The sequence below is a fragment of the Stegostoma tigrinum genome, chromosome 25 (genome assembly GCF_030684315.1).
Source record: "Stegostoma tigrinum isolate sSteTig4 chromosome 25, sSteTig4.hap1, whole genome shotgun sequence".
Lineage (NCBI taxonomy): Eukaryota > Metazoa > Chordata > Chondrichthyes > Orectolobiformes > Stegostomatidae > Stegostoma > Stegostoma tigrinum.
Genome location: NC_081378.1, coordinates 18913515 through 18932400, shown reverse-complemented (window position 1 = coordinate 18932400; position 18886 = coordinate 18913515). Strand labels below are relative to the sequence as shown.

At 45.0% G+C, this 18886-nt stretch overlaps 1 protein-coding gene across 1 annotated transcript in view; it reads right to left on the bottom strand.

Annotated features, from left to right (window-relative positions):
- hcls1 (hematopoietic cell-specific Lyn substrate 1) overlaps positions 1-18886 on the bottom strand; it is a 52395-nt gene that overhangs the window by 15614 nt on the left and 17895 nt on the right. Inside the window, exons 3-10 of the mRNA XM_048554062.2 lie at positions 18329-18402; positions 13810-13939; positions 13156-13266; positions 11540-11594; positions 9729-9839; positions 6838-6948; positions 5896-6006; positions 3235-3290 (exon numbers count right to left, since the gene is read on the bottom strand). Of these exons, the coding sequence (XP_048410019.1) occupies positions 3235-3290; positions 5896-6006; positions 6838-6948; positions 9729-9839; positions 11540-11594; positions 13156-13266; positions 13810-13939; positions 18329-18402 (759 nt within the window). The remainder of the gene's footprint in view (positions 1-3234; positions 3291-5895; positions 6007-6837; positions 6949-9728; positions 9840-11539; positions 11595-13155; positions 13267-13809; positions 13940-18328; positions 18403-18886) is intronic.

Genomic DNA, 18886 nt, shown 5'->3' with positions numbered 1-18886 from the left:
CCCTTACTGATCAAGAACCTAACCCAGTGACCAGCAGTACCAGAGTATGCCAATCCCACACACACCTTCCCATCAGCCAGTGTCTGAGGCGCACTCAGAATATCCCCTCCGCTGCTCAAGGGAAAGGAAAGAAGAGCCAGGTTTTGTGTCGCCCAGAAGTCTCCTGCATGTCTCTGAAAGGCCAGCTTTAGAGCACAGGCCTGCCTGTGGATTTCCCTCCTGCAACTTGATCATTCAATCGAGGGACAAAATCCCTGGGCAGGACGATGAGGGTTTATAAAATAACAATTAGAATGTAAATGTGACATCACTAAGGGTCAGAGTGACTTCCCAGTGAACCCAAGGCCCAGCTTTCTCATTTCCCAGGGCTGCCAGAGTTTAACTGTGGAAGAGGCAGAATAATTGGTGGGGGGGGGGGTCTTCAATTAAAATCAATGAGTGTCAGCAGCTGTCTGGGGGCACCACAGGTACTCTGCAGAGAACATTCCCTTTACTTTACACCACCAACAATTTCCAAACCAACTCACAACATTTCCTCCCATTCTGTGCGCTTTCATTTTAGTCATAATCTTCTAACCCGGGCTTCAGTTTGACATTCTTTCATGGGTATGGTACCCCTTCAGTACAAGGCAGAAGTGTATATTCAGGTCATATGCTCAAGTCCTGGGTCAGAGCTCGAACCTACAATTCTTTCATGTGATACTGCTACCTCTAAGTCACACTTCCCAAAATCCACAAACCTGCCTGCCTTGGTCGACCCATCGTCTCAGCCTGCTCCTGCCCCACCGAACTCATCTCCACCTATCTGGACTCCATTTTCTCCCCTTTGGTCCAGGAACTCCCTACCTACGTCCATGACACCACCCACGCCCTCCACCTCCTCCAGGACTTCCAATTCCCTGGCCCCCAACACCTCATTTTCACCATGGACGTCCAGTCCCTATACACCCGCATTCCGCATGCAGATGGCCTCAAGGCCCTCCGCTTCTTCCTGTCCCGCAGGCCCGACCAGTCCCCCTCCACCGACACCCTCATCCGCCTAGCCGAACTCGTCCTCACCCTCAACAACTTCTCTTTCGACTCCTCCCACTTCCTACAGACTAAGGGGGTGGCCATGGGCACCCGCATGGGCCCCAGCTATGACTGCCTCTTTGTAGGTTATGTGGAACAGTCCATCTTCCGCACCTACACAGGCCACAAACCCCACCTCTTTCTCCGTTACATTGATTACTGTATCGGCGCCGCCTCTTGCTCCCCAGAGGAGCTCGAACAGTTCATCCACTTCACCAACACCTTCCACCCCAACCTTCAGTTCACCTGGGCCATCTCCAGCACATCCCTCACCTTCCTGGATCTCTCAGTCTCCATCTCAGGCAACCAGCTTGTAACTGATGTCCATTTCAAGCCCACCGACTCCCACAGCTACCTAGAATACACCTCCTCCCACCCACCCTCCTGCAAAAATTCCATCCCCTATTCCCAATTCCTCCGCCTCCGCCGCATCTGCTCCCACGATAAGACATTCCACTCCCGCACATCCCAGATGTCCAAGTTCTTCAAGGACCGCAACTTTCCCCCCACAGTTATCGAGAACGCCCTTGACCGCATCTCCCGCATTTCCCGCAACACATCCCTCACACCCCGCCCCCGCCACAACCGCCCAAAGAGGATCCCCCTCGTTCTCACACACCACCCCACCAACCTCCGGATACAACGCATCATCCTCCAACACTTCCGCCATCTACAAGCCGACCCCACCACCCAAGACATTTGTCCATCCCCACCCCTGTCTGCTTTCCGGAGAGACCACTCTCTCCGTGACTCCCTTGTTCGCTCCACACTGCCCTCCAACCCCACCACACCCGGCACCTTCCCCTGCAACCGCAGGAAATGCTACACTTGCCCCCACACCTCCTCCCTCACCCCTATCCCAGGCCCCAAGATGACATTCCACATTAAGCAGAGGTTCACCTGCACATCTGCCAATGTGGTATACTGCATCCACTGTACCCGGTGTGGCTTCCTCTCCATTGGGGAAACCAAGCGGAGGCTTGGGGACCGCTTTGCAGAACACCTCCGCTCGGTTCGCAACAAACAACTGCACCTCCCAGTCGCAAACCATTTCCATTCCCCCTCCCATTCTTTAGATGACATGTCCATCATGGGCCTCCTGCAATGCCACAATGATGTCACCCGAAGGTTGCAGGAACCGCAACTCATGTTCCGCTTGGGAACCCTGCAGCCATATGGTATCAATGTGGACTTCACCAGTTTCAAAATCTCCCCTTCCCCAACTGCATCCCTAAACCAGCCCAGTTCGTCCCCTCCCCCCACTGCACCACACAACCAGCCCAGCTCTTCCCCTCCACCCACTGCATCCCAAAACCAGTCCAAGCTGTCTCTGCCTCCCTAACCGGCTCTTCCTCTCACCAATCCCTTCCTCCCACCCCAAGCCGCACCCCCATCTACCTACTAACCTCATCCCACCTCCTTGACCTGTCCGTCTTCCCTGGACTGACCTATCCCCTTCCTACCTCCCCACCTATACTCTCTCCACCTATCTTCTTTTCTCTCCATCTTCGGTCTGCCTCCCCCTCTCTCCCTATTTATTCCAGAACCCTCACCCCATCCCCCTCTCTGATGAAGGGTCTAGGCCCGAAGCGTCAGCTTTTGTGCTCCTGAGATGCTGCTTGGCCTGCTGTGTTCATCCAGCCTCACATTTTATTATCTTGGATTCTCCAGCATCTGCAGTTCCCATTGTCTCTTGGACACAAAGATTTATTTCAGTGAAGGTGGAGAAGAATTTTGAAAGTTTATCTGTACTGAAAGTAGCAGAGGTACAACAATGTAAATATCCATCAATACACTGTTGGCTTGCAAATGATCAATTATCAAGCCAGCTATTAATGCCATGTATCAGAATGTTTGAGGTCCACTGGATCACTGATATAAAGAGATATGGTAAAAAGGGCAGGATGGCAGCAAGGGGAAGACCAAGTAAATAAAGATGCAAAGCCAAGCCTGGATTGTCAATATTAGAGTCATAGAGTCATACAGCATGGAAACAGACCCTTCGGTCCAACTAGTCCATGCTGACCAATTATCCTGAACTGATCTAGTGCCGTTTGCCGTGTCTGGCCTATTTTTGGAAGATGGGACACCTTAGTAAATGGGGACATTCCGTGGCTTGCCTTGTGACACATCTGATGGTGTTGACAGTATTTAAAGGAGTACCTTGTCCATCCGGTCCTGCTGTACACCATATCGCCCACCGAAGCCCTTGGCGTAATCTGTAGAGGGAAGGCAGATAACAGAGAAACGATAAAAAAGACGAAAGGTTCTGTCTGATCTCTTGTGACCCCACTTCCAGGGAACTGAGGTCAATTGTGGTGTTTTGAGATTGGCTAACTCAGCATGGACCAAGGATTGAACCTGTGGACTTTAACAAGGCCCAGAGTCATAGCAAGTCGTACAAGTAGGAACTGGAGGCTCCTTGAGTGCCTGTAAATTGGATCATGACTGATCTATATCCTAACACAAGTTGAACACTGGGAAAGCTCTGGGAGTTTGCAGCATTATCATGGCCTGCAGTTGCTTGTCAAAGGAGCAATGTGGTACGGGCTTAACCAGGGCCCATCTCTATTTCACCAGAAACATACTGAATTCATCCCTTAACTCCATCCACAGAGGAGTGGGTAGTGCAAGAGTACTGCTGGGTAGCTAATGGTCCAATTTACAAAACGGGAGATAGAAAAAAATACTGGTGGCTAAAGCCTAATTGGTTTAATGTCAGTGATAGCAAAATCTCTGGATCTAAACTATAAACAATAGAAGCACATCCAGAAATAGGAAATACACTCAAAAATAGTCACACACACTCTGAAATGTTAAGTCATTCGTAACTAATCAGAAAGAATTATTTGAATTGTAACACAGAGAATACAAAATAACAACAAACTGCACTTATACAGCACCCTTTTTATTGTTTCACAGAATAGAGGTATTTCTTTTTGCCCATTCCCAACTGGCCTTCAGAAGGTGTTGGTGAGGCACCTTCTTGAACCATTGCTGTCCCACCTGGGGCAGCTATATCCACGATGCAGTTGGAGTGAGCATAGTGCTATCCTGTCACACTACTTTTTCTCACAATTGTGTAAATACAATATATTTTACAAAGAAGGCTTATTCATCTTTGTTAAATGGGTGCAGAAACTTGCAGAAACCACATGACTACTCTAGTTGATTCACTGCAGCCACAAAAGTAGACAGACCCATGTGCTCGCAGTCACAAAGGGAGCCATTTAGAATTCTATTTGTCTTCAGGCAAAGAATGAGCCCTTCTAGATATGTGAGAAGTCAAAGCTTCTGAGAGAACATGACACAGGATTGACACGTCCAAGAATTCCAACATTACTGACATTGCTTTGTGGAAGAATGGCTCACCAAAGTTAATATAGCAGCAACTTTAAGTTTGGTTGTGAATGACCATTTTGAGCAACACTTAAAAGAGAACTCTGACAGAGGCCATCAGAGACAGAGGGGGCCGTCAGCAAGGACATGAAGAGAAATGAACCAACAAAAGAATGAAAACACTGTAGTGATTGGAACCAGGTGGATCTCATAGTTAATGATGGAGCTGTTAACCTGGGCCAATCAGGGAGCCCCAGACGACAGATATCAACAGGGGATTCAGAAAGTCTCCTGATTTCAGGGAGTGACTCCAAGCTGGCTGGTCACAGCCAGGGTACTGTGCATATGTAAATAAAGGGTGGCCTGGTGACGAGATAACAGCCTCTGTCAAATTATTTTAAATACTGAACCAGACTATCATGGGCCACAACCTGCACTGTCATAAAAGTAATCCACCTGTGGGAAAAATCTCCAACAATTCAACTACAGAAGCCATCGCAGTAGCTAAATCTGACTTTAGTTTTCGATCACTTCATCTTAGAAAGAGAAATCTTTAAGCAAGTCAAGCCTTCAACACTAATAGGCCAATCTTGCTTTCATCTTCATTAGTGTCTTTTACCAGTATCTACGTTTAACCCTTATATCTGCATTTCAGTCAGTAATTGTATTACTGCTTACTTAGAAGTAATAATTTCAGGAGGAGTTATTTAAAAACTACTTTTTGATCATTTTGAGGCTAAATTTGTTTCTGCTGGCTATATTTAATTTAGAACATTCTAAAACACCCCTGTACTAATTTGCAGTTCGTGATCTCTTCACAAACACACCGGCTATAGCAATGGCATCTTTGTAACCATGATGTTATCCAAACCTTTGCTGTCTGTGTCCTTATTCACACAATGTCCTGTTCAGCGGTTTGCTGACCTGTGCTGGCTACTGGTTGAGCAGGTACCTTATTTTACAATTTCTTAACTTTGTTTCCAAATCCCTCCATAGTATTTCCCTTCTATGCAATCTCCTCCAGCATGCCAGCCCTACAAGATACCTGCTTTAATTCTGACCTATTGAGTATTCATGATTTTAATTGTTCCACAGCTGCCTCACCTGCCTGTGTCCAAAGTTTTGGAATTCCCTCCCTAAATCTCTGACGATCTCAAACTCTCTTTCTTCCTTTTACAACCTATCTCTTTGACCATCTGTCCTCATGATTTACCAGGTGTGGTGTAAAACTTTGCTCAAAACTGTCACCATGAAGCACTTTGGAACCAATCATTATGTTAAAAGTGCTGTATAAATACAAGTTATTGTTGCTGAGTTTCACTTTGAGTGAGAAGGTTCCCTAAACTCTCCTCTCACTCAGTGGGAGGAGCAGTCTTCTCCCCCTCAGTTGGCATTGTAAAGATACAAATGGCTGGACAATGGTACAGGGGGCCGTTCCACTGAGTGAGCAGTATTTATTGCTAAGATCTCCATTCTGCCCCTCACCTGTCTGTGATTCATGAAGCTTCACCTCCTCCTTATGATCCCAACCATGGGCAGTTTTATCCTGGTGGTCCTTCTGTACTCCATATTTCCCTCCAAATCCTTTTGCATAATCTGCAAGGCAATTGGATCAATCTCACATTCTTGGTGCCAAAGGCTGCCCGTTGGAGTTGCGCAGTCAGTCAGGCGAGTGTCGTAAGTTGTTTCATGCAAAGAGGGTAAATTCTCAGAGATTTTATTTCTTCCCATTTGGATCAAGTAGGGCCAATAGTAAAAGGGTGAAAATCTCCTCCAGGCAGTTTCACAGGACACAAGCGAAGATCACTTCGTGGAGCTACATCTAACTGGCATAACTCTAAAATAATCATAAGGTAGTCATCTCAATCAGGGAAATTTATTCAGGGAATGAAAAGCAGAATTCCATTTCCCAGGGAGGGGCATTGGTGGGTGGGAATGGGCAACGCTATTCTGTAAGAGGAATGGGGAGAGGCCAATGGGAAGTAAGGGAGCAGGAGGTACCATACCGTGTGAGTGGATGGGAGATGTAGGATTGCAAGGTCCCGGTTGGTGTGAGTGGGTGAGATTGGGCAGCACAGTGGCTCAGTGGTTAACATTGCTGCCTCATAAAGCTGGCGACTGTCTCTGCGGAATTTGCACATTCTCCCCATGTCTGCGTGGGTTTCTTCCTGATGCTCCAGTTTTCTCCTACAGTTGAAAGATGTGCAGGCTAGTTGGATTAGCCACAGGAAATGCAGGGTTTTGGGAACAGAATGGAGAGGGGTGTGGGTCTGGGTGGGAAGCTCTTTAGAGGGTTGGTGTAGACTTGATGGGCCAAACCACACTGTAGCGATTCTATGTGGGAATGGGAAGTATCATTCTGTAACAATACAGGGAAACAGCGGGTACCAGCCTGTAAGAGAGGTGGGAGGTGTGTAACAAACATACCTTTCTGTGAATCATGTTTCTCAGTCACTCCTTTGTAGTCATATCCCAAAGCAGACTTATCCACCTTGTCCTTTTCAACTCCATACTTCCCTCCAAATCCTTTGGCATAATCTGACGGAGATGAAAAAGAATCAGATCAAGATAAATCTCACACCATTCGACTTTGCTGAATCTTTAAAAGTGATATCCAAGTTCACCCCAACTCTACTTTTTTTCCAAAAAATTCCTCACGGAGGAATATGTTGGTAATCAAGCCCCAATACTCCATGAATTGTACCAAAAGAATGAATGTTTTATTTAATCACCAAAATAGTCAATTTGTTTCCCTTTATTACTGGTGTCCAGCATATTAGAGACTTTCACCAGGTTTCATTAATAAACGTAAAAATAACTTGTGTCTTAGAACCAAACGCACTCTTTAAACTTGTGGAAAAATCGGTTAACAATTATATTCTCTTTAAACTATTAAACTATTCTCTTAATTTCAGACAAACATATTCATACAACAAACAACACAATACAGCTCTGCAGAGATGACAGATAGAGAATTAATTAGTATTGGATTGAAGGGTTATCGAGAGTGCACAGCGAAGTAGAGTTGAGGCTGAGATGAGATCAACCACGATTGTAAGAAATGGTGAGGAAGCTCGAGGAACTGAATTGCTTACTTTAGCTCCTAGTTCTTTGTTCTTCTGCTGATATGGGTTTTGAAGAGTGAAAAGGAAACACGTCTTGCTGGACCAGGAGTCCAATTTCAAAATATAAAATGGGAAGACCTCTCATAGGCTAGTCAATTACCAGTTGATGGTACCGAAATGATGACAGCTGTAGGATTGTTGACATATTCAAATAAGAGTGAGTCCCAGCAAAAGTCTTTTAGAAATCTTGATATTTGACTTTCAGGTTCCTTCAATATTTTAGCCAAGAGAGAGGGATTATTGCATCTAATTTTGCTTTAGGGCCTAGTTTTTTTTTCAAGGGAGACAGCGAATCATGTTTTTTCCCAGTTTGGAAGTCTTTATTCGACTACAATAGCCATACTATACTAACATCAATTCCAGTCAGATGCTGTTACTAGACAACCTTCAGCATAGACCCTCTTGTAACCCAGTTTGTCCAGCATTTAAATGCATGAAACACAGCTCACATCTTTCTTAAGTGTATGCCTTGCCTTTTCCCCACAAAATCATCCGATGTTTTGTAAACCGTGGGTGAACCACTGCACATTTCAACCTTTTGACTTTTCAGTTCCAACACGGTACTTGGCAAAGAGTCTTCAACCCAGGAATGGTCCAAAATCTTGTTCCCTCTTCCAGTTTCCTTCACATAGTTATTTTTAAAGACTATATATTCCCAAAAATGTGCACATGTAATTGCCATTTGAAAGTTCTGAAGAAATCTGATTCCAGGACCCTGTCAGACATGTCATCTGCAAACGTACTAACCATGCTTCTTATACAATCGTCCAAATTGTTTATACAAATGACAACCAGCAGCACTGATCCCTGCAGAGCAGCACTAGTCACAGGCCTCCAGCCTGAAAAAGAACCTTCCACTACCATCCTCTGTGTCCCACCATCAATCCAATTTTGTATCGAATTGACAAGCTCTCCCTGAATCCCGAGTGATCTAACTTTACTAACCAGTCCACCATGCAGAAACTAGACAAAGGTCTTACTAAGGTCCACATAAACAGCATTCTAAATAGTAAAAATCTAGAAACCGTGAAGAAGTAGAGAAATTTAGGAATCCATGTAGAAAAATCATTGTGGGCTAGTGGATGGACTACGTGGTAAAATAATTTTAAAAGGCTAATCAAATGATGATCTTTATATCTTAAGGATTCGAATATAAAGGGATGTATTTACACTACTGCATTTACTGCTCCTGTTGGCCCCTACCCTGAGCACTGCATTTAGTCTGGGCACTGTACCTGAGGAGGGGTGCAACGCAGATTCACCAGAATTTTAACAGGGCCAAAGAGTTCAAAGTTGAGGACAGGTTGCAATAACTATATATGGAAGGTTCAGGAGTAACATAACTGAATAGCTTATGATGACTAAAGGAAGCTATTTAGCACAGACACTATTCCCTTTGATGCAGGATGCACATCAAGGGGGGCAGTATGCCAAAATTAGAGAGTTGAGCCATTTGGGGTTGAGGGCCGAAAATAACTCTTTTTACACAAGGAAAATCTAGAACTCATGGGTTTTGTTGGATAAGGCAATTAAGGGAATTGGATCTAAGAAGGGAATATAAAATTAAGGTATGCTTTAGCCGTGATCCAACTCAGGCTTGTCCCAATTTTTGACCTCCTTACTCACTCTCTGCCTTTCTCCCCTTCGCTCACTCTCACACACCATGCTGCAGGGGTCTAGTCTGCTCCAGGTCTTGTGTCCTGATGGCATACTTTTCTGTGCCAGTTAGGGAGGAGGTCAGGGAGACACCATTCTAACCTGTTCTTCCTTTCAACCAGCCCCTCCTCCCACATCAAGCCACACCCCCATATTCTCCTACTAACCTCTCCCTGTCCCGTTGACCTGTCCATCCTCCCCGGACTGGCCTATCCCCTCCCTACCTCCCCACCTACACTCACCTCTCATGGCTCCAACCCCGCCTCTTTAACTTGTCTGTCTCCGCTCCACGTATCTTCTCCTCCATCCATCTTCGATCCGCCTCTCCCTATCTCCCTATTTCAGAATCCTCTCCCCCTCCACCTTTTCTGATGAAAGGTCTAGGCCTGAAACATCAGCTTTTGTGCTCCTGAGATGCTGCTTGGCCTGCTGTGTTCATCCAGCTCCACACTTCGTTATCTTGGATTTTCCAGCATCTGCAGTTCGTATTATCTCTGATACCCTTCTGAGTAGCCTGGAGAGTTGGAATGAACATACCTTTCTGTGAATCATGTTTCTCAGTTGTTCCTTTGTAGTCGTATCCCAAAGCAGATTTATCCACCTTGTCCTTTTCAACTCCGTACTTCCCTCCAAATCCTTTGGCATAATCTGAGGGAGATGTGAATAGCACAGGATATCAAACTACAGTGAACTCAGGGTGTATCACAGAGCCATAGAAACAATGACAACATCACACATCCAGATAAATGAAGAGAGAAGCACATCTCCTGTGAACAGAGAGATATTACTAACTCACAACAACAGAGAGAGCAGCAGAAGACCAGAAAAATACATAGATTATCATATCAGAGAGTATCAAGCACAGTGGATAGATGCGAAGGAGTACTCAGACAGATCCAGATGATATCACACACCCAAATAGTGCAAACAGTAACACATATCCGGATAAATAGAAATGATCAGAGGGTAAATACAGAGACTATTTCACGTAAATGCTTGAAAATATAGATGGTGTCACACAGCAAAATCATAAGACTATTACACACATGGGCAAATATACATTACCACACATCCAGATTATTATCACCCTGAAACTTGGCTCTAAATTGGTCGGAGTCAAATGTTTTTAATTTTGATTTGTACTTCTATGTTGTGTGTGTGTTTGTCTTCTTTTAAATTTAATTTTTGACATCTGACAGGAGCACCGGCTTGTCTGGAATTTTCTTTATCCACATTTAAGTAAGATCTTAGCCTTTAGGGCAACAGATCAATACTGTGGAAAATAACATTGAAACAGGAAGAATATTTGCCTGACATGAAGTTGTTTTATGACGCACAGAAAGTGACAAAACTTGTTTTTTTTTAGAAACAGAGATGTCTGAAAGGTCTATCGATGTGTGGGATACTGTCAGAGAGAAGCTGGTCATTCAGAGAGAAAAGGTCTTCAAGATCAGCAGTACAGTTTAGCTGTCTTCAAAGCAACCAGAGCAGAGGTAACGAAGTCCCTGGATGGCTCAGAAGTTGGTAAGAGAAAAGCTCCAAAAACAGAACGTCTTAAAGTGACAGAGAGGAGGATATACAACAAGGCTGAGAATGCATGACTTTAGGGAAAGTATGTCAAGGAGTGAGTGAGCTGTGTTAGTAATTTCCTGAAGGAGACTCAAAAGAAACATTAACAAAAGAAGATAGCATTGGGAGAATGGAAAAATTTGCTGGAAAGAAGCCAAGTACATGGGGCAGCACAATGGTTAGCACATTGTCTCACAACGCCAAGGGCCTGGGTTCAATTCTAGCCTTGGCAACTGCCTGTGTGGAGTTGCACATTCTCCCTGCATCTGTGTGGGTTTCCTCCCACAGTCCAAAGATGTGCAGGTGAGGTGAATTGGTCATGCTAAATTTCCAGGGATGTTCGACTGGGTAGATTAGCCAGAGGAAGTGCAGTGTTATAGGGATAGGACAGTGGGGTGGGTCTGGATGGGATACCCTTCAGAGGGTTGGTGTGGACTTGATGGGCCAAATGGCCTACTTCCACACTGTAGAGATTCTATAACTGATTCTACAGCTGAACAATGAACTTTAAAGTGGCAACAGGGAGAACATTCACCGAAGCTCAAGTGTCTGTAAGGTTCCTGTTGAGGGTGAAAGAAGCGAACCTTTATTTTTTATATTTGTAAAAAGGCCGTTTTCAATTGTTCACATGTAGTGTTTCTTTCCTTTTGGATGAGTAAGCTTTGATTTTCTATTGTGTAAAGTACATTGGCAGCATTGCTCTGTGATTGACCACCACAGGAAACAAAACCATGAGAATAAATCTATCAAGAGCTATCAAGCTAGGGTTATAACTTCACCTTTTTGTGAAGCATGCTTGTCCACTTCTCCTTTGTATTCATATCCCACAGCAGACTGTAAGAGAGAGCGACAAGATTCAGTTATATAGGGTGGAGTAGTTAACACAAAGGTGGCTGTCAAAATGACCACATGAATATGGGGCTGGTGATGTTGGGTAAAAGCTGTAGGCATTCCTTGGCCCGAATGAATCAATGTACACCTGGCTGACATCACTAAATGTCACACCAACTGCACATGAGCAGACGGCTCTGCTAAGGTCATAGCTCCAGAAGCAGAAGATAGGTTTGGGAGTAGGGTAGGGGGCAAAGGCCCTTGAAGCAGTAACACCCATTGAATTGGGAAGCTTTTAATGGTTGTACCAGGGGATAGATGGTTTTGGTGGTGGTGGCTGGGAGTGTAAGGAGTCCTGACAAACACTGGGAACTTAGCCCCAGTCTGCCCTTATCTGGGTATAAAGAGATTATCCTGCTGTTTGGAAAGCTGCTGCACTCATCATTCAGCTGTGACATCGACAGTTTCTGTCTCTGCGTTGCTTGTACCAACCAAAGGGATGTTCCTGTGAAACACAGCCTTTTGACAAAACCTCCGCAAGAATCTTCACATCTCGATAAACACAGAAGGAGCAGAGATGAACAAGAAAAGGCAAATGACCCATTGCCAGCAATCAATTCCACCCATCCTTATATCTGTCATTTCCCACCCTCTCCCACATCTCTTGTCCCCCTTAACTACATTCTCCCATATTCCATTAACTACATTCCCCACCATCCCCCCCATATTCTTCATTACCTCCTATCCAACATATACCGTCCCCTCATCCCTTACTCGCCATCCCAATATTCCACATCCTCCCATCCATGTTTTCCCACTTTCCTCACTGACTCCCCCTCACCTCCTCATAACCTTCATCACCCTATACTCACCCTTTCCCTCATTCCTTAAACCTCTTCACTTTCTCCTCAAATTGTTCAAACTACTCGACGCACTTGCACGCTGTATTCCTTAACTTCCTCTCCCTTTAAAAAAGCAGTTCATTGTCTGTTGAATCAAAACTTTGTCTGATAACAAACTTATGAAATGCATTGGAATATTTTATGATTTTAAAGCTGCAACACAAAGACAAGTCATTGTTGTTTATATTCCCATTAAATTATCCCATCAAAAAAAAACCCAGGAGAGTTATAGGCTGAGTAACATACAGAGTAAAATTCCAACTAAACTATTCAAACAGTCCCAGGGCAGGTACAAACTCGATTATACATAGTAAAAGTCCCTCTACAGTGTCCCATCAAATACTCCCAGGACAGCAACAATCTCTGTTTAGAAACATGGTAAAGCTCCATCATTGATGCTTCAATAATCATCATGAAACATTAGTTAAGGCCAGACAACATTCTAATTCTTATCCTTCTGGTTTCTCTAGCCAATGAGTGCTGGTGGATGAAGTGACTGACAGCTGAGTCACTTTGACTGCAGCCAGAGACTGCAGATTTTTCTATTGCTGTGTGTGGGTTCCGGGGAGATTTCAGGTCCCACAGTTAAAAGGTCACTGCCCCTCTATTCTGTTGTCACAGCCACAGACTAATAACAGTTGCAGGTTCCACTTTACCCTTACCTTATCTGTCCGGTCTCTTTGAACTCCGTACTTCCCACCGAATCCCTTGGCTGCATCCGTTTGTGACGAATGCTTTTCAACATCTGCTACGTACTCATTTCCCAAGGCAGACTGGGAGAAGAGGAAAGCCAAGAATTAGAACATTCACACAATCCGCCCATTGTCCTGAATGAAGGCACCCTGTTACACTTGTTAGGTTACACTTGTGAAACTATGGCCAATGTTGACAACTAAGATCCACTCAATCACTCCATCCTCACACAGTTCCCTAGTCACTCGGTGACCCCTCATTATTGCCAGCTTCCACTCTGCTGCTTCTTCAACTAAAACAGTCTGCTAGGGGTGGCAAGCATCTATATGTCCCCTATATAGTTCTGGCAATCTCCTGTTCTAGTGCACTTCCCCTCCTCTTCTGGAAGGTTTCTGATCAGCTTTCTAAGACATCACCTCTCCTGTTTCTGGAAGCTATTGTCTGGAAAACTATCTCTGTCTTCTACCATGCATCTCCTCCTCGTTCCAGCACACTGCTGCTCCTGTTCCAGACCATTATGCACTTGTAAACAGTTCGGTAAATGAAATTTGTGACCCAGATTTCCATTCCTATTGACATTGAAGGAAATTTGGGAACACTGAAAAACTGGAATGGCAAATTACCTTGTCCATTCGATCCTTCTGGACCCCAAATTTCCCGCCATACCCGTATGATGCTTTTGCTCCTTCCTCCAGCTCCTTCTTCTTTATTGTTTCATGATCTTTTGAGACATTCTGCCTCAGCTCATGGACACTGCAAAAAAAAAACACACACAGGGTGTCATAGCAAGGGGCTGGGGCAATGTTTTACAGGAATCTGCATTCATCATATCAAAATACATGCCTTGTAGGTAGAGAAAAGAAGGCAGAAGACCAGACCCAACCATGTCCCACAGCCCAGCTGTAGAAAGAAACATGTCTAGGAAGTGCAAATGTCCATTGCACCATTCTGACCCCACCAGACAGAGAAAGGGCTTTGTCTCCATTTATCTGGAGGACATTTTAGCCCAAGTCCTAATTTTCACAGCAGGAATTTGAATGACAAGTTTGGGAGTGAAACCCCTTTGCACTAGTGAGAAATGCAGAAAGCTGCCGCCACCACCACCAACCCGAGGCTAGCTTGACAGCAATAGGTCCCTTGTTCATAATGTCCAGACGGGCAGAGAAAACCAAGTGAACAGGAGCAGAGTAAATTGCAAAGGATGAATGGAAAAGAAGAAAGGTTGAGCCACGTTGCATTTGATCTGCGCGTTCCCTCCATTTCTGCTGGCTCCCCTTGCCTTTGTTAAAGTGGAAGTGATCACCTGACAAAGGAGCAGCGCTCCAAAAGCTTGTGATTTCAAATAAACCTGTTGGACTATAACCTGGAGTCGTGTAACATCTGACTTTATGCACCCCAGTCCAACATCAGCACCACCACATCATCGCTAAAGGTTCACTTCAGTATAAGGTCATAGAGTCAGAGAGACATCTAGCACAGAAACAGGCCTTTCAGTCCAATTCATCCATGTCGACCAGCTATCTTAAGTTAATCTAGCCCCATTTGCCAGTATTTGGCTCATATCCCTCTAAACCCTTCCGACTCATACACCCATCCACACACCTTTTAAATGTTGTAATTGTACCAGAGCACTTCCTCTGGCAGCTCATTCGATACATACCTCACTTGCGTGTGCAAAATTTGCCCCTTAGGTCCCTTTTAAATCTTTCCCCTCTCACCTTATACCTATGTCCCCTAGTTCTGGACTCCCCCAACCCCCCGGTTTTCAAATATAAGCATTCAGATATACTTATTCACGTTCCTTCTCATTATCTCTAGCACAAAGCCTTCACTTTGACACTGAAGGCCTTTCAATGCATTTAATTATGTTCTCCCATCATCTTAACCCTACTGATCCAGCTGTCTCCTTTGATGCATCCAAATTCTCATGACCGTCGCTCTTCCTGCCAACTCCATTTTGCTGTCAACCTTCCCCCATGCATGGAAAACTTTGAAACCTGGCCCAAACTTCACCTTTACTCCCTGATCCACTTCTGTCGCTGCCCCAACTTTTCCTCAGATTTGGATATGGCATGTGCGGATGGAGCTGGTGATTGGTAACTTTAGCTTCAATGAGAAGGTAGTGGTGGGTTCCCTATTGGGTGGGCAGCTGTTTGTACAACATGACCACTTGTCAGGCCATTTTACAAGAGTCAACCAAGTACTGTGGGAATTGAGTTACGTGTAGGTTGGAGGTGGCAGGTTCATTCCCTGAAGTCCATGGCCCTGCTGGAAGATTTGGACCTGTGTGGCATTCACTGTCATAAACCCTCTGCACTTTGTTTTTGCCACCAAATCTGAGGAGCCCAAGCGAGACCAGACTTTGCTCAAAAGATCTACACTCTGTCCACAGCAATCAGCTTCACTGTTTGACTGTGCATGGCCTCTCAGGCGTAGGAATGGGCTGTGGTAATGGTCAGGAGCGATCTGGGTAAGAGCTTTAAAGGAAGGATATGAAAGGCTTCACACATCAGGAAATCTGCAACTGAAAGAGATCTAAAGCTGAAGTTGAATATTCACGGGGCATTTTATTTCGTGATGGTGCACCAAAATATTCCACTAACAATGAACCACTTTGAAAAGCATTCTTGTTATGTAAGCAAACACAGTAGCCAACAAGATTCAACAAAAAACAATGAAGCAAATGGCCAGAGAATCTAATTTTAATAATACAAGAGAAAGGAGAATGCTGGTCAATAAAGCAGAAGAAATTTGGATGGCACGGTGGCTAACACTGCTGCCTCACAGCGCCAGGGACCCAGGTTCAATTCCATCCTCGGGCGACTGTCTGTGTGGGGTTTGCACATTCTCCCCGAGTCTGCGTGGGTTTCCTCTGGGTGCTCCAGCTTCCTTCCACAGTGCAACGATATGTAGGTTGGGTGGATTGGCCAGGCTAAATTGCCCAAAGTGCCCAGGCTTATGTAAATTAGGTGGGTTATAGGGGAATGGGTCTGGGTGGGCTGTTCAGAGGGTTGGTGTGGACTTGTTGGGCTGAAGGGCCTGTTTCCACACTGTAGGGATTCTATGAACTCATCTTTGCTTCTCTAAATGCATTGTGGGATCTGAAAACACATCTTTACAGGAGTCCTCAGTTTAATATCCCAAACATAAGCCTTACAATTTGTTCCTCCCAAAATTCCAGGTGTCATTTCACTATGTTGAGGAGGCCAGGTCCCACTGTCAGTCTCCCTGGATTAGGTGGATGTGACTTTACCCCTAGAGGGCACACTCAGGGGAGGCCAGGCACAATCATCATTCTCAACATTTCAACCAACCTCAGGAACTAAAGCTTTATTTTGTGGTTACCCACCAGTCAAGAAGTGACTGCAATCTTTTCCATGAGCAAATTTTGCAACTGTTGAGACACCACAACAATAGCTGTCTCCAATCTCAGAGAGCCCGGAAGCTTCTCTGCTCTGCTCAGTTGTGACGCACTTCTTCAGATGCCCTAATTTGGCGATTGGCCTTTTGCAAGAGCAGCTTACAACATCCTCACCCATAGTCAGTTCACCGGCAGCTTTTTTACCCCTCCCCCATTAAGGAAACCACAGAAATTACTGAAAGAGGAAACTTGAAGAGTAAGAACAAGAACATGAGTGCCAGGCTGAGGACCAGAAACTCATCAGTCAGCATCAAGACTGAGTTATTAAAACTTACTTGCTTTCCCATCCAGTACTGCTAAATTCTGCTTTGCACTGTTCATAAACTCTATCCTTAGCAAAAAACTGAAATTGCTGGGAAAGCTCAGCAGGTCTGACAGCATCTGTGAAGAGAAATCAGAGTTAAAGTTTCAGATCCGGTGACCCTTCCGCTGAACAGTTCTGAGGGAGGGTCACCAGACCCACAACGTTAACTCTGTTTTCTCTTCACAGATGCTACCAAAACTTGCCCATTTACAAGATTTCCCTTGCAATAACATCGCAGCAACTCAGCATTATTGAGAGCAGACCAATTTGCTGAATACAGCTCCAGAACCCAGACTCAACGTCCAACACTCTTGCAACAATCCACTTTAGCAGCAGTGTTTATGATCTGGAGGATATACTCCAGCAACTCACCACAGTGGATCAGCTCTGATTCAGTCAGTAGCATTTTTGCCTTGAAACCACACAGTTCTGGGTTCGAGCCCCACTCCAGGCCCTGAGCATACAATTCAAGGCTGATACTTCACTGTGGCTTTGAGGAAGTCCTGATGAAGTGCTGCACTGTTGGAGATGTTGTCTTTTGGCTGAGACGTTAAAACTGAGGCACCAGTGGAGGTAAGGGGCCCTGTGGACCTCCTTTTAAAAAGAACGGGGTAGCGGGGGAATTCTCCAGGAGTCCTGCACTGAATTTATCTCTTAATCCACATTACAAAAAGAAATTATTTGGGCATTAACATATTGCTGTTAGCTGTGTGCACATTGGCTGTTGTACTTCCTATATTGTGATGAATACACTTCAACAGCATTTCATTGTCAGTAAGGTGTGTTGTCTGATGGTTAAGGATAGTGTTACATAAATGCAAGTCCTTCTTCATGTTACAGCACCTTTCTTCCCTCTGACCTTGACCACTGAGGAACACCACACAGTTCTGACATTAAAATGTATTGTGGGTCTTTCATTGCCTCTGGCTCAGAATTCTACAATTTTCTAATAATATTGTGGTGGTGTTGAAGGCCATCCCTCGCAGCAAACCCACAGGGGAAGGCGACGGCCTATTGGTATTATCGCTGGACTGTTAATCCAGACACCCAACAACATTCTGCGAACCCAAGTTCAACTCCTGCCATGGCAGATAAGAGTCTAATGATGAATGTGAATCCACTGCTGATTGAGGGGGAAAACACATTTGATTCACTAATGTCCTTTAGGGAAGGAAACTGCCATCCTTACCTGGTTTAGCCTCATGTGACTCCAGACCCACAGCAATGCGGTTGACTCTTGACTGCCCGCTGGGCAATTAGGGATGGGCAATAAACGCTGTCTGGCCAGCAACACCCTCATCCCATGAATGAATAAAGAAAATGCCCAGTATAATCCCTCCACTTCTCTGCTGCAATATTTCTCCATCGTTATTAAGTCAGGGTGTATCCCACATTTGCAGTCCCTCCCAATACTTACTTGATGTGCTGCGGCCGGCCTGACCCATCAACAGTCTTTGCTCCCCATCGCTGCTCCTGCTCTGAAATATCATTCTGAAACAAGAGAAATTGGAACCATATCAATTGTAATATTCCTCATGGGCAGCACACTGTTTCAGGGTTCAAATAAAAGCAAAACACTGCAGATCCTAGAAATCTAAAGTTAAAACAGAGTATACGGTAGAAATTAGTCATATCAGACTCAGAGTGTTTCTCTAGTCTCAGATGCTGCCAGACTTGATTAGTTTCTTCAGCATTTCCCATTTTTATTTGGTGAAGGGTTCAAGCCTGTTCCAGGCAGTTTCAGAGTTGGATCTCCAGTGCAGAACTCTGGATTAACACCAAAAGAGACTTAACCTAGATGGGAGTACTGAGAGAGCACTGTTGTTGGAGAGACAGTACTGACACAGTGCCACACTGTCAGGGACAGGACTGAGAGAGCACTGTACTGTTGGAGAGACCGTACTGACACAGTGCCACACTGTCAGGGACAGGACTGAGAGAGCATTGGACTGTTGGAGAGAAAGTACTGACACGG